General features: G+C 39.1%; 2 protein-coding genes across 2 annotated transcripts in view; both read right to left on the bottom strand.

The window, feature by feature from the left end:
• Positions 1–16,450, bottom strand: part of LOC134657491 (homeobox protein Hmx-like) — a 279,414-nt gene that overhangs the window by 56,896 nt on the left and 206,068 nt on the right. The window lies entirely within an intron of this gene.
• Positions 1–16,450, bottom strand: part of LOC134657749 (lactase/phlorizin hydrolase-like) — a 32,501-nt gene that overhangs the window by 11,490 nt on the left and 4,561 nt on the right. Inside the window, exons 7-18 of the mRNA XM_063513314.1 lie at positions 16,293–16,440; positions 15,721–15,875; positions 15,208–15,315; positions 14,208–14,338; positions 11,539–11,664; positions 11,142–11,257; positions 10,021–10,197; positions 8,624–8,832; positions 7,615–7,792; positions 5,694–5,788; positions 3,873–4,020; positions 1,569–1,720 (exon numbers count right to left, since the gene is read on the bottom strand). Coding sequence (XP_063369384.1) covers positions 1,569–1,720; positions 3,873–4,020; positions 5,694–5,788; positions 7,615–7,792; positions 8,624–8,832; positions 10,021–10,197; positions 11,142–11,257; positions 11,539–11,664; positions 14,208–14,338; positions 15,208–15,315; positions 15,721–15,875; positions 16,293–16,440 — 1,743 coding nt within the window. The remainder of the gene's footprint in view (positions 1–1,568; positions 1,721–3,872; positions 4,021–5,693; positions 5,789–7,614; positions 7,793–8,623; positions 8,833–10,020; positions 10,198–11,141; positions 11,258–11,538; positions 11,665–14,207; positions 14,339–15,207; positions 15,316–15,720; positions 15,876–16,292; positions 16,441–16,450) is intronic.

Genomic DNA, 16,450 nt, shown 5'->3' with positions numbered 1-16,450 from the left:
AGAAACGGCAAACAATTATGTGATATATATATTAATTTCGGGCAAAACGAAAAAATCGTGTATTTAAGGGTTAAGGGTGCAGTACAATAACATCCTCAGGATGTTGCTGACGCTGCCGAAGCACTGCAGTGCGTCAGCCATGTTTGCCGAGGCGCGGGCGGATGACTTTTTCGCTATAAGGCGGAAAAGAATAGGGATGATGACACATGTTGAATTTTATAACAAAATCTAGTAAAATAGGTAGCAAACGAGCAATTTATCACAATAATGTGGATATTAAAATAAAATATTGAAAAATTACATAAATACAGGACCTGAAAGTTTCAAAATGTAAGTTTTTTTTCAACTTCCAAAAACGATAAAAGTAAGGGTACCATTCGATTCCTTACATTTCATCCAAGAAAATATTGTATAGCAACTATATACATAAACGCAATATTTCACCGACAAAAACGCAATTTTCTTGTTTTGTCCATACTACAACGTGGGCGATGACGTCACGGCCTCTGGCCGTTTTGTATAGGGCGTTTCGCGAGTGAAGTGCGACTGTCGGCCTTTGACTACAATTTCTGACTTTTGTGTTACTTTAATGCAATGGGTCCCATATAGACATTTGATCCTAAAAACAAACCCGATCGATTGATACCATAAATGAAAATTAGTCATGTAGCCTATTGCCTCGATGCTAAGGCGGGTGCGTGGCAGCAGCAACAGTATGCTGAGGGTGTTGGCGGAACGCCTGGACTGTCCGCTAACCAAGTACTGGGTGGAGGTTGTCATTGGCAGGACAAGGTAGTGAATAAAAATATCTACTACCTGCTCCTGCCAGTGGAACCTTTTTTTAGGGTTCCGTAGCCAAATGGCAAAAAACGGAACCCTTATAGATTCGTCATGTCTGTCTGTCTGTCCGTCTGTCTGTCCGTCCGTATGTCACAGCCACTTTTCTCCGAAACTATAAGAACTATACTGTTGAAACTTGGTAAGTAGATGTATTCTGTGAACCGCATTAAGATTTTCACACAAAAATAGAAAAAAAAACAATAAATTTTTGGGGTTCCCCATACTTCGAACTGAAACTCAAAATTTTTTTTTTCATCAAACCCATACGTGTGGGGTATCTATGGATAGGTCTTCAAAAATGATATTGAGGTTTCTAATATCATTTTTTTCTAAACTGAATAGTTTGCGCGAGAGAGACTTCCAAAGTGGTAAAATGTGTGTCCCCCCCCCTAACTTCTAAAATAAGAGAATGATAAAACTAAAAAAAATATATGATGTACATTACCATGTAAACTTCCACCGAAAATTGGTTTGAACGAGATCTAGCAAGTAGTTTTTTTTTTAATACGTTATACGTAGATTTATGAATCTAAATACGGAACCCTTCATGGGCAAGTCCGACTCGCACTTGGCCACTTTTTTTAAATTAATTTTGTTTTTTGTTTGTTTTTGCTGATTCTTAACTAACATAGCCTTTTTTAAGTTTGTAATACAACTAACATTTTTATGGACATACTTAGTCTGAAATAAACGATTTTTTTTTATTGAGAAATGGTAAAGAAACTTGCCTTCAGCCAAGCACTATGTGACTGCGTCCACTCATCTTTGGTAGTAAGCTCGACGCTAACATCATCAGCGAATGAGGGTATAGGGTGGCTGCCCTTCGAAGGAGATGTCAGAAAGGTCGTATAGTGGTTCAGGCCTAGGAAATCTGCGGAACCTGCAATAGCATATACATTAGGGATGATTACACGTAGAATTATATGACAAATCTAGCGCACCGCCCCGACTTCGCACGGGTTGACAAATTGTATACCTAAGGGCGTTTTTTTTTTGTTGTCCCCTACACTTTTTTTTCAAATTTGGGATTTTTTATGTTATTTCTACTCAAAATCACGAGCTCTTTCTATCCTAATAGGAGAAAAAAAGTATCCTAAGGTTTTTATTTCCATTACGTCACCATTTTTCATAGACTTTGTATGGCGGTCGCGGAATGGAAATCGAAAAATGTATGGAAATTTTGGGACACTTTTTTTCTCCTATTAGGATAGAAAGAGCTCGTGATTCTGAGTAGACTAAACATAAAAAATCCCAAATTTGAAAAAAAAAGTGTAGGGGACAACAAAAAAAAACGCCCCTAAACCTTTCCCAAGAATCACTTTATTGATAGGTGAAAACCGCATGAAAATTCGTTTAGTAGTTGTGGACTTTATCGCGGACATACAGACAGACAGACACGGCAGGGCACTTTGTTTTATAAGGTGCAGTAATATAGTTAAATAGATAGAAAATAAGCAGTATGTCACAATAAATTTGACCAACAAAATATTGAAATGATAATAAATACAATTCCTCAAAGATTCAAAGTTTAAGGATTTTTTGATAGACCAATATAAATTTTAATACATAGAAATTAGAACGAGGAGACGTTTTTAGCAAGGAAAACTAGTACCAGACATAGATATATTATATTATATGTTACGTTAACGTTCATGCCACGTTTTGTGTAAAAAAGTATTTACAGTACATATAGTCCTTCCCGTAAAACTACTACTACGTAGTAGTACTAGTGCGTAAAATAGCACTTTACGTGTGAATGTCAAATTTTAAAGGGCCATATGTGTAAAACGTTGTACGATACACGTCCGAATAAGTAGTTCCTCTTTTTTGCACTTGTATCGTAAATAACTATTTAAAAATAAGAGCGTAACTTCGATTACCTATATGGCAGCGGCTAGGTTCATGTGACTCTTAAAGGATCTCTTCCAGTTAACCGTTGAGTAGATGAAAATTTATTAAGAATGACATGTAACAAGGTTTTGTGACGTCGGTTCTCATTAGTTGAAGATGATTTTAATAACAAAACTTCCGTGAGACAAAGACATATTAATAGTTATTTGTACAACAAGAGATCAAAGTTTGATATTTCTTCGAGTGCTTATTTTGAGTCCCGTGCAAGCGAAAGATTCTATAATAGATTCACGAGCGTAGCGAGTGAATCTAATTTAGAATCTTGAGCGTAGTAAGGGACTCAAAAGCGCACGAGATGTAAATAACTTTGATCTCGTGTAGTTCACAAAACTTTTCACCTCAGCAGTGAGAACATATTACAGAACCCGAAAAATGTATTCATTCATCACTTACCTCTATTCACTCATGTTTTCTTAAGATATACCAACAATTAAATTTTCACCTCAGCATCTCGAACAAGGGTACTTTGCTACTTAAAAACAGTGAGCAAAATCGCATTTTGCTCACTGAGTGAGCAAAATCGCATTTTGCTCATTTTGTCTGACTCAGTGAGCAAAATGCGATTTTGCTCACTGTTTTTAAGTAGCAAACTACCCTTGTTCGAGCTGCTGAGGTGAAAATATATTTAAAACGGGGTCACTCACGTATTTTAAGTCGAAAAACGCTCGACATGTTTCACTTCGTACCGTTCGTACTTCGTCTTCGTTTTGTTTCGTTCGTTTCGTTAAAATACGTGTGACCCGTTTTTAGGGTTCCGTATCCAAAGGGTAAAAACGGGACCGTATTACTAAGACTCCGCTGTCCGTCCGTCCGTCCGTCTGTCACCAGGCTGTATCTCACGAACCGTGATAGCTAGACAGTTGAAATTTTCACAGATGATGTATTTCTGTTGCCGCTATAACAACAAATAGTATAAACAGAATAAAATAAAGATTTAAGTGGGGCTCCCATACAACAAACGTGATTTTTGACCGAAGTTAAGCAACGTCGGGCGGGGTCAGTACTTGGATGGGTGACCGTTTTTTTGCTTGTTTTGCTCTATTTTTTGTTGATGGTGCGGAACCCTCCGTGCGCGAGTCCGACTCGCACTTGGCCGGTTTTTTTTATTAATATATGTTTACCTCTAATAAGTTTGATGTCGTCTTTCGTAAGCGAAGGTAGTCTAGATCTGACGAATCCCTGTTCCTTGCTCTTCTTGGCCACCCTATCTTTCACCAGTTTGGGAAAGTCTCCGCTTTTGGACCAGATCGGGTTCAGGTACATGCCGTACTGTAAATAGAACAAACATAAAAAAATAGGTATTAAGTTATTAATTCTTACAAAGTTCGAACCAAGTTCCAACCTCACCAGAAACAGTGAATTTTTCTACTTTTCATTTATCGTTTTGTATGAAGCGTTTCGCGAGTGAAGTGCGACTGTCGGACTTTGACTACAATTTCTGACTTTTGTGTTATTTTAATGCAATGGGTCCCATATAGACATTTGATCCTAAAAACAAACCCGATCTTTTGATACCATAAATGAAAATTAGTCATGTAGCCTATTCTTGGGATTAGTTGTCAAGCGGACCCCCTGGCTCCCATGAGCCGTGGCAAAATGCCGGGATAACGCGAGGAAGAAGAGCTAAGCTTGATTCCGATTGAAGAGGAGATTGGAGATCTGGTGTCCGAGCCGCACATCATTGGAGAAACGAAAGCCAGACTCCGATGGCTCGGGCGCGTGGTCCGAATAGGGGAAGATCGCGGAGTCTGGAGGGCGTACTCTGGAGTACCAAGTGGCGAAAGACCGTCTGGACGCCCTAGATACCGCTAAACGAAGTCATAGAGAAAAATATACATAGAGTGCTCACTCCATACATCAGTTTTAGTACCAAAAAGACTATTAGCATCTAGCATCGAGTAGCGGAACAATCAGTAACTGCATTAACTTGACAATAGATGTAGCACCGACCGGAAAGTCTTATGCTGTTGAGATAACTTTCCGGTCGGTGCTACATCTATTGTCAAGTAGCAGTACTGATAGTTCCGCTACTCGATGCTAGATGTAGACACTGAAATTAATAGTCTGAACTGATGTATGGAGTGAGCACTCTTGTCTTACTATATTTCTCTATGACGAAGTGCAGAAAGACATTAGCGAATTTGGCGCCGTCGACTAGACAGAAACGGCTTTGACAGAGGCATGGCGGTCTTTGGTGTCGGGTCGTTGCGCCACAGCAGTAATAGCATAGAGAAATATTGTAAGACAAGGGTGCTCACTCGATACATCAGTTCAGACTATTAATTTCAGTGTCTACATCTAGCATCGAGTAGCGGAACTATCAGTACATCTCAACAGCATAAGACTTTCCGGTCGGTGCTACATCTATTGTCAAGTAGCAGTACTGATAGTTCCGCTACTCGATCCTAGATGCTAATAGTCTTTTTGGTACTAAAACTGGTGTATGGAATGAGCACTCTATGTATTTTTTTAGGGTTCCGTACCCAAAGGGTAAAAACGGGACCCTATTACTAAGACTCCGCTGTCCGTCCGTCCGTCCGTCTGTCACCAGGCTGTATCTCACGAACCGTGATAGCTAGACAGTTGAAATTTTCACAGATGATGTATTTCTGTTGCCGCTATAACAACAAATACTAAAAACAGAATAAAATAAAGATTTAAGTGGGGCTCCCATACAACAGACGTGATTTTTGACCGAAGTTAAGCAACGTCGGGCGGGGTCAGTACTTGGATGGGTGACCGTTTTTTTGCTTGTTTTGCTCTATTTTTTGTTGATGGTGCGGAACCCTCCGTGCGCGAGTCCGACTCGCACTTGGCCGGTTTTTTCTCTATGGTAATAGTAAGTAAGCTTTAAGGAACCGAAGTCACAGCTACTTTAAAATAAAGTTGAAAGTGTCAATTATTGGTAAAGTAAGGCAGGCATAAGGCAGTTTGCAACGTACCTTGAACTCTCTGTAAATTTCAGCAGCCTCCACGTCTTCAGTGCTGTTGGTGACGGGTTCCGCCCAGTTTACAGATATGGATATACCGATGGACCCTAAAAACAAGCAACAACGGTTGCACTCCGGGAGTGCCGATAGAAGTGAAAACTCACCTCACTATGTTACCGACGCCCGGTAACACGATACATACGTTTAGCGGAGGTATTCTATTTGTTTATTATATATTATCATAATTCTCAAATAAGATCACACTTACATACTAGAACAAATTAAATAATTTTCAGAAAATATTTTAATTTCAGTTTAAGGTCACACTTTTTCGTTGACATGTTTATTTACATACTGCCATGACAACGTCAAATTATTTGAACATAGGTAAAGTCGTAAAGAGTCTTGAAAAGGAGTCCGCAACATAAATGTCAAATAACATTGAGTTTTTCTTTATTGATTTAAATGTCATTTAAATTATGAGTGGCCACCTTACGGGGCTTACGGTCACGTGATCGCCTTACGCTGTCTCGAGTTTATCATTTTTTCCCCACCTCAAAAAGTGCCCAGCGCCGCTAAAGAAGTTTTCACTTCAAAAATTAAAACCTTTAGAAGTATTATAAAGCAATCAAGAATTGTTTTTTTCAAGTTAGATTTACTTAGGTACAGTACCGGCCAATAATATAGAGTTAGACCAAGATAAGTCTGCAACGATTTTCAAACTTTCATGAAAAGATAACATAAATAGCACTTGCACTGCGTGTGCTATCAAAATCGTTGCAGACTTCTCTTGGTCTAGCTTTAGGGATCTCATAATATTATTACTGTGACAAGGTACTAGTGGTATAGACAGAATCAAATTCCCTTACAGTACATATATGGTGCTACTTTCTCTAACTAGTGCGGGAAATAGCACTTTCCGTGTGTATGTCGAAAGTTTAAACTGCCATATGTACTGTAAAACGTTTTACAGGTGTCGCTGGTTCAAGTTCAAACCCCGGCTCGTACCAATGAGTTTTTCGGAACTTAAGTACGAAATATAATTTCATACTTAGGTACCAGTCGCTTTTCGGTGAAGGAAAACATCGTGAGGAAATCGGACTAATCCCAATACGGGCCTAGTTTATCCTCTGGGTTGGAAGGTCAGATGGCAGTCGCTTTCGTAAAAACTAGTGCCTACGCCAATTCCTGGGATTAGTTGCTAAGCGGACCCCAGGCTCCTATGAGCCGTGGCCAAAATGCCGGGACAACGCGAGGAAGAAGAGAAGAAGTTGGATTTAAATAGGTACAGTACCGGCCAATAATATAGAGTTGACCAAGATAAGTCTGCAACGATTGTCAAACTTTCATGAAAAGATAACATAAATAGCACTTGCACTGCGTGTGCTATCAAAATTGTTGCATCCTGGGGCCCATTTCTCGAACGGTATTAGACTAATATTATTAGTCCACGAACTGTCAAATCGTATGGGTTGTCATGACAACACACTAATAATATTAGACTAATACCGTTCTAGAAATGGGCCGCTGGTCTAGCTTTGGGGATCTCATATTATTATTACTGTGACAAGGTACTAGTGGTACAGACAGAATCAAATTTCTTTTTAGTCCATCAAATTATTCACTTTCTTATACCATAGAGAAATATAGTAAGACAAGAGTGCTCACTCCATACATCAGTTTTACTATTAATTTCAGTGTCTACATCTAGCATCGAGTAGCGGAACTATCAGTACTGCTACTTGACAATAGATGTAGCACCGACCGGAAAGTCTTATCTCAACAGCATAAGACTGTCGGTGCTACATCTATTGTCAAGTAGCAGTACTAATAGTTCCGCTACTCGATGCTAGACGCTAATAGTCTTTTTGCTACTAAAACTGATGTATGGAGTGAGCAATCTATGTATTTTTTTCTCTATGCTTATACCTACCTCCATATACTTTCTTATACTCCTTCTCATACATCCTGTAAGTTCTAGCGTGTGCTAGAAGTATGTGTTTAGCGCATAAGTAATCCATTACTCCCTGCGTGCTTTTGGCCAGACGGTTTTCATAGTTTTCCACCTCACATACGGAGTTTGGTTGATTCACGGTGATCCAGTATTCGACCTTGAAAAAAAATTGAATTTAACTTAACCCCTCATTTCCCAGGACCTCTCAAATCCATACAATTCCGACTCCTATTGGAGCCACTGGGATCTGAGAGGTTAATTAGGTTATTGCTAGTTTGTGATCCTAACTGTTTTCAGTCAGGGCACAGAATAAATAATAGTACTAGGTACAGAAGACTCACTCTAACAAAACGCGTCTGTCACGATCAGGACAGATATGGCCGCTAGGTGGCGACAGCGCCACGCGCGGCTTATGGCTGGCCACCAAAATTGGTGTGGAACGGATGTACTTTTAGCTACCTGTAGCAAAGCGACGAAATCGCGGAGTGAGCCACGACTGATCAGGGTTCGAAATTATCCAGATAATTATAGTCTTTGATAATTATCGCTGGATGGTGCTGGATATTCATTTTCTTTGAATTCTATGATAGTTAAAAATAATGTTTGCGGCGTTTTTTTATATTTTAGTTTAGGTTATTATCAAATCGATAATTATCAGGCATCTTATGCGGCATTATCAAGATAACTATCATTGATAATTATCCTTTCGAACCCTTCGAATTTTGATGAAGGGATTAGGCCACCTTATGCTAGTTTTCCACGCCATGTCAAGTTGTATGTAGGTATGTATGATGCGATGTCAAGTGTGGTAGTGTTTGTGTATATGTGTTGGATCAAAGAAATTCAAATCCACTCAAGCAAAAGTCGTCAAAGGTCATCATGGCCATAATTTCCAAAGTTTTCGGGTAAAGGTCGTCAATGGAGTAATTTTCAAGGTTTTCGGGTTTCTAATACAAGATGGCCGCCGCTATATGATTTTTTAAATTACCTTACTAGCATATCGGTCAAATAGCACCCTAGCATAGTCCTCAAACCAGTCGACAGAGTAGGGGTTGGCCCATCCCCCCAAATGTTGCAGGACCACGGGTAGGTCAAAGTGGTACATAGTGACTATGGGCTGGATGTTGTGCTTTAGCAGCTCATCTATCAGGTTGTCGTAGTATTGGAGGCCTGCCTCGTTTTTCTTACTGCTGAAACCTGAAAAAAAAAACAACGGTTGAATCTCACAATTCTCACAATATGGTAAATAACTGTCTTAATTATTAAGTTCCAGCCTGGTCACTTTTTTGTAGTATATGACATTTATTTTAGTTTATAAGTTACCTATTTAGATTTACGCATTCTCAAGTTTATTTTAGTTCATAAGTAATTTGTATGTTTACTTAATTATAACTTAAAGCACCCTACCATACAAGAAAAATTGGCAGTACTTATTTGAATCAATAATATTGATAAATAAATAAAAATGGAACAAAGCAAAATGCAACTCTGTTCCAATAAAAAATTATATCAATTTCATTTCTTAAGCTACTTTGTACTAAAATTGAGAGGTGGTCTGGTAGAGATCACTTTTTAGCGTAAAGACAGCCTGTTGACTACCTCTAATTTTAATTACCTAACAAAAAACTAAAAAATGTTTCCTTTGGCCAAATATGCCCTTTAGAAATCATGGAAATAAAAAACATATCGTATGTATACTTACATAGACATTTCTAACATAATAAATACCTATTTAGGTAAGAAGTAGAAATGACACATGACATTAAAGCTCTCCAAAGGGCCTCTACGTGTTGGATCTATATCCCCACGCAAGCCTATCAAAAGACTGAGATTTATAGGCCAATGAAATCCAAAATGGAGAAACAATATAAACAGTTCCTAATCAAAATATCTTACCTTCAGGAAGTACAGGATTTTTAATAGTAAATCACCCGCAATCCTTTAAATCGGAAGATTGTCATAACCAACTTACAAAACGATGTGAAATCCCACCAAAAACATTTTCATGTAAAATGTTGCCAAGACAAAACCATAAGGCTTGCACTGACAAAAAGTTATCAGATATCTTGTAGAGCCAAGCTTCTAACTCTACAGGCCCTACCTTCACAGACTCTACACCTTAGTCAAAATATGTGGCTTGGCCGTTTCATTACAAGAACTATTTTATAATAAAAAATAATGAATAGTGAATACATTTTTCACCTTACGCCCATGTCACGAAACGGCCAAGCCACATATTTTGACTAAGGTGTAAAGTCTGTGAAGGTAGGGCCTGTAGAGTTAGAAGCTTGGCTCTACAAGATATCTGATAACTTTTTGTCAGTGCGAGCCTTATGGTTTCGTCTTGGCAACATTTTACATGAAAATGTTTTTGGTGGGTCTTACCTTCAGGAAGTACCCTAGGCCAGGATATAGAAAACCTGTAAACATCCACCCCGAGCTCCCTCAGCATTTCCACGTCTCTCTTGTAGTTGTGGTACGAGTCGCTGGCCACGTCTCCGGGCACTGGCCCTTGCTCCGGGTCACTGTGGAAGTGGAGGTCCCATACGGACTGACCTTTGCCTGAAAATTTGAAAAAGATATGCCAGAGAGAGAAATAACCAGGAGACTGAGTTAAGGGTGTGAGATTGAAAAATAGCCCCAATAATTTTGACACTTGCATCATATCTAACCTAAAGAAATGATGTGAATTTTTTTTAACATAATGCTTCCTTTGATGTGAGACGAAAGAAAAACCGGTAAAAACCAAGTGATATTTTTGAAGCGCTGGTGGCCTAGCGGTAAGAGCGTGCGACTTGCAATCCGGATGTCGTGGGTTCGAACCCCGGCTCGTACCAATGAGTTTTTCGGAACTTATGTACGAAATATCATTTGATATCTACCAGTCGCTTTTCGGTGAAGGAAAACATCGTGAGGAAACCGGACTAATCCCAATACGGACCTAGTTTCCCCTCTGGGTTGGAAGGTCAAATGGCAGTCGCTTTCGTAAAAACTAGTGCCCACGCATTGGCGTGGTAATTGTACCGGGATTAGTTGCCAAGCGGACCCCAGGCTCCCATGAGCCGTGGCAAAATGCCGGGACAACGCGAGGAAGATGATGAAGTACTGATATAATAAGTATGGGCCAACATTCACATTAAATACAATACACAACTAGGAAAAGCTTTGTTGTACTCATTATAATGAGTTGGACTGGCCTTATTTTTTGAACAAAACTAATATAGTTGGTCAAACCAATTTGTCAGTCAGTAAGAACCAGGAAACTATACTCATCCTTTTCTTTTGGGTGCTAGTACTAGTGTAAGACAAAGATAGTATGGTCGTCTCTATCTATGTTTGAAATGAGACAGTCCTTTGACAAACTATATTTCAGTACAAAATTGATACAAAAAAGGATGATTGGTAAGTGAAGTTGAAGCAGAAACAATTGAACTGTAGTTCTCTGGGGTGTAAAAGCCTAATATATGTTTATTGTTACTTTTCTGATAATAATTTCAAATGCATACCATCTTCATTCCAAGCCCCTTCCACCTGATACGCTGCAGATGCGGCCCCAAACAGGAAGCCATCTTTAAATCTTCGCACACTGTTATCTGAGAACCCTGAGACGGCCACTATCAAGCTAAAACGATGCAAAATTGAAATCAAAAGTGAAGAAAATTAAAGAAAATCATTTTAGCACTAAGCACTTATTCATAAGTCTGACTAAATCAGATTAAATATTAATTAAATTGATTTGATTTAAACTTTCACGATTTTTACACATTATTAAATTGTACGCGATTAAGTCGCGGTGTACAATTTAATAATGATTTGATTTACTTTAGATTGGTATTATTATTTTATTATTTTGATTTAGTAGGTACCTAGCCTTTTTAAAATTTTGATAATAGTGACTCTTACCTTAAAATACCCGTTGATAAGATGATTCGCATCTTATGTACTTTGACCGTTAACGCCTGTTGCAATGAAACCGATACAGCAAACAAAAATGCAAATTTAACCAAGCAATAACTATAACAACAGAGTCTCACGGTGTTATAGACTTATAGAAAATACTACCTTCATGTATGCCACCGACTTGAAATTAACATCACTTATCTGATTACGGGGTGTAACTAAGACGCTGATCACGCTGATAATAAAATTTTATCGGTATAATATATTTTATAGGATATATATTATTATATCCTTTTATCAACAAGTGAACAAATTTCAAGGTCGACGGCTATCGGCGCCAAACAATAATTAAAGTTCTGTCAGTGTCATGCACTTGTCGTTTCGACAAGAGTCCGATCGATACATTGAAACTAACATTGTAGTTAACTTGAATTTTTTTCTAAAGGAAGTTGTCATTAATATCTCATTACAATCTATCACTTTGCTATCTATAACTATCTTAAATCATAACAAAACTTTTTTTTTATATTAATAATAAGTCCATTTATATACTTGGTTAACCAGATCTTGACAGTAGAAAAAGGCGGCAAATTTGAAAAATGTAGGCGCGAAGGGATATCGTCCCATAGAAAATTTGAATTTCGCGCCTTTTTTTACTGACAAGATTTGGTTGACCAGCTATACCCTTTTTTTGAAAAAATGTTAAAGGGGATTAAAAGCTCTGCCTACATTTCGGACTTAATACGTTTAAGTTAAAGCCTTTCCAAGCGGAACAATTTATTGCCCAATCTGATAAAATTGTCAATCTAATCAAGTTTTGAGGGTTTAAAAATGGAATAGGCGAGACAAAGGGCGTATGTTCCTGCCACTCTGGTACCCATAAAATACATATTTTTCGCATAACCTTTTTATTAGTTTAATAAAACCAAAGACACAAAAAAATTCATGAAAGAAGTGTCGGTCCGGCTCGTGTCCGGCTAATAGGTGTCTCGGGCGACCACAGAGCAGGCTCTTTCTTTGCCCAGCGTTTAAGTCTGGCGGTGCAAAGGGGCAACGCCGCCAGCATCCTTGGCACCATTCCAGAGGCAGGAGACTTTGGTGAAGTTTTTTTTTATATTTAATTCGTGGTTTAGTTTAGTTTTAGTATAAATTAGTCAGTAAGCTAGATTACTTAGTAGTTTTATGATCACATTGTATTTAGATTTCTTTGTAATTTTATATATTTGTATAATAGTGTATTCGGGTATTTCCGAATGACGAATAGTGGCGGATAATTCCGAAAGCTGACTCTTACTACAACGGAATATGAGTGATTTTACAATGATTTTCAGGATTACCCGAATAAACCTAATTAATATAATTTATCTTGCAACTAATGAAAAAAAAATGAGTAAACCAAAGATGTAGGTGTATAATCATATAATATTTTTTTCACCTCAGCAGCTCGAACAAGGGTACTTTGCTACTTAAAAACAGTGAGCAAAATCGCGTTTTGCTCACTGAGTGAGACAAAATGAGCAAAATGCGATTTTGCTCATTCAGTGAGCAAAATGTGATTTTGCTCACTGTTTTTAAGTAGCAAAGTACCCTTGTTCGAGCTGCTGAAATGAAAACTTAATTGTTGGTATATCTTAAGAAAACATGAGTGAATAGAGGTAAGTGATGAAGAAGGAATACATTTTTCGGGTTCTCTTATATGTTCTCACTGCTGAGGTGAAAAGTTTTGTGAACTACACGAGATCAAAGTTATTTACATCTCGTGCGCTTTTGAGTCCCTTACTACGCTCAAGATTCTAAATTAGTATAGAATCTTTCGCTTGCACGGGACTCAAAATAAGCACTCAAAGAAATATCAAACTTTGATCTCTTGTTGTACAATAGTTATTTGAGACAAAATGAGCAGAATCGCATTTTGCTCATTTTGTAATTGTTGATTGTTTGTTTTTAAGTAGCAAAGTACCCTTGTTCGAGCTCCTGAGGTGAAAATAACAATTTCTTTACCTCTTATGGGAGATAGTTTTACATATTTAATTTATGATGCTTATTTCCTTGTTTGTTTGGAGAAAAGCGCGATTTATTGCTTCGGCGTGAATAGCAATTCGTGGATTCGTCTTATTATCGAGTCTCATCCACGAATTGCCGTTTTCCGGCCTCTGCTAAAATAGGCAAAAATGTAATGTTGCGTTCTTTATTTGACAGCGCCGTCAAAGTTGCGGAATGCGGACGCTAGGCGGCGCTGAAATCGTGCACTTGGACTTGGCCATAGTTTAGAATGCACTTTTCACTTTGCTAACACTAATCTTCAAGTTTTTCGGCGTCCATCCCTCTTCGACGACTCTCTTCTGTATGATTCTCTTGTAAACCAGCGCGGACTGCCGCGCCGATCGCGTTCGTTCCGGCGAGTCGAAATCTACTTCGTACAGACCAAAACGTTCACTAGAAAAAAGAAAACTTCGGTTAGCTTAGGTTAGACTTTGATTGTACTTAATTCCTAACTTTTGTATTGCTTCAATGCAATAGGTCCCATATAGACATTTGGTACTCAAAACAAACCGGATCGACTGATACCATTTAACCCATATTGGGCTGTGGCCACGCGCATCTGATAAGTCTTTGGCGGTTTCGTTAGTAAAAACTTGTCATCTAGCTATAATTTGCGAACACTGGCTTACCCGATCCCAAGATGCCACTGAACATTGTCCATGAGACTCCAGTATATGTAACCGAGGGCTTGTGTCCCATCTTCTATGGCCAACAACAGTGCTTTAAGGTACTGCTGAATGTATTCAGAGCGACTTGGATCCTGCGGCAAAAATGGGCGAAAAATATTTCTAGACTTCCGTACCTCAAACGCAAAAAACATCGTGTGTCTGTCTGTCTGGGGCCCGTTTCTCAAAAGCTTGTAACTTATAATACAAGCGGATGTCACTTTTTGACAGCTTTTGGTAGAAAGGGACTTCCACTTGTATTACAAGTTACAAGCTTTCGAGAAACGGGCCCCTGGACCATTCATTATGTATCTACTGCCTGGGGCCATAGCCATTGAGAGAACCTTTTTAGGGTTCCGTACCCAAAGGGTAAAAACGGGACCCTATTACTAAGACTCCGCTGTCCGTCCGTCCGTCCGTCCGTCCGTCTATCACCAGGCTGTATCTCACGAACCGTGATAGCTAGACAGTTGAAATTTTCACAGATGATGTATTTCTGTTGCCGCTATAACAACAAATACTAAAAACAGAATAAAATAAAGATTTAAGTGGGGCTCCCATACAACAAACGTGATTTTTGACCGAAGTTAAGCAACGTCGGGCGGGGTCAGTACTTGGATGGGTGACCGTTTTTTTGCTTGTTTTTTGTTGGTGGTGCGGAACCCTCCGTGCGCGAGTCCGACTCGCACTTGGCCGGTTTTTTTATGACGCCTTCGGTTTACGGTTCTTAATACAATGTAACCGTTGGCTCGTTGGGTGGACCACATCCGGAAGATTGCGGGTCACTTCTGGATGAGATTAGCTCAGGGCTTAAGTGGCGTATTAGAAGAGAGGTCTATGCTCAGCAGTGGGCGATAAAGGGCTGGTGTGATAATATATAATAAAAACTCGACTGGCTCAGCTTGAAATCTAAAGACTAGAACTATTTTAGTATGAAACGTGGACGCTAAAACGAGGAGTTTACCTGAAGACCCTTGTCCGTGGACCAGCCGTTTTCCGTGACGAAGATGGTGGGGTAGTCATAACGCTGGTTGAGGAGCAGACAAACTTTGTACAGACCGTCGGGCGTGCTCTGACAAAAAAAAATGTGTTTCGTTTTTCTTTTTGGCCTGTGAAGTGGATTGGCCAAAAAGAAAAAACAAAACACTACAGAAGTACCTACCTACCTACATACAACCCATTATTTATATATATTAGAATAGAATAGAGAGCGTTTATTCGTGCCAAAAAAAAAAAAAAAAAAACAACAAGTAACACAACAACATAATAGTCACGAAATGGTTGGTCTTTCGTCGGGGCCATGATCTTCTTTGTATGGCATATCTTTACATGTCACTGCGTAAAATAGTCCACGGCTTTCCCAGCCAAGGTCTTGAGCTCTTCAATGTTGATCTTTTTGAATTCGTATCTAGAATGCCCCAACACCTAATTCGGTGTTGGGGCATTCTAGATACATCCCATTAAAAAATAAACTTGCCTTCAACCAAGCACTACGCGCCCGCGTCCACTCGTCCCTAATACCCGTTTTGACAATGCTCATATCATCAGCGAATGAGGGCGCAGGAAGGCTAACCTTCGATGGAGATATCAGGTAGGTCGTGTAGTGGTTTAGGCCTAGGAAATCTGATGAGCCTGGAAATAATACATATAGAGTCTGTGCGGAAAGAGTCATGGAATAATGGGGCCCAATACATTCCACGACTCTTCTCTTTCCGCACAGACTCTAGTAGAAAAGAACTCTATTGTACAAAATAAATTTTTTGGCAGTGTTTTTCGCTAACTGTACTTCTAATAACAGTTTTGAATGATTCACGGTTAGTTTCACTAGACTTATATCGACCGGGATATGAACCGTGATTACTGATTACCTTTTGTGCAACCCGCCCCCTCCCACCCGCTATCTTCAGTTACCCGTGAACAAGATGCATGTAACTGCGTCGAAATATCTGGAGCTCGAAAACAACACAAAAGATAATCACGGTTCATATGCCGGTCGATATAAGTCAACTGTACTTTTCTTTGGTACTTTTTAAGATGTACTTTATTTACCTTTAATAAGTTTGATTTCGTCTTTCGTAAGTGAAGGCAGTCTAGATCTTGCGAATCCCTGCTCCTTACTCTTCTTGGCCACCCTATCCTTCACCAGTTTGGGAAAGTCTCCACTTTTGGACCAGATCGGGTCCATGTACAAGCCGTACTGTAACCGA

Source organism: Cydia amplana, chromosome 20, assembly GCF_948474715.1.
Source record: "Cydia amplana chromosome 20, ilCydAmpl1.1, whole genome shotgun sequence".
In the NCBI taxonomy this organism is placed as follows: Eukaryota; Metazoa; Arthropoda; class Insecta; order Lepidoptera; family Tortricidae; genus Cydia; species Cydia amplana.
The sequence above is the reverse complement of the archived record's forward strand: the minus strand, read 5'-3'. Positions and strand labels throughout refer to the sequence as shown.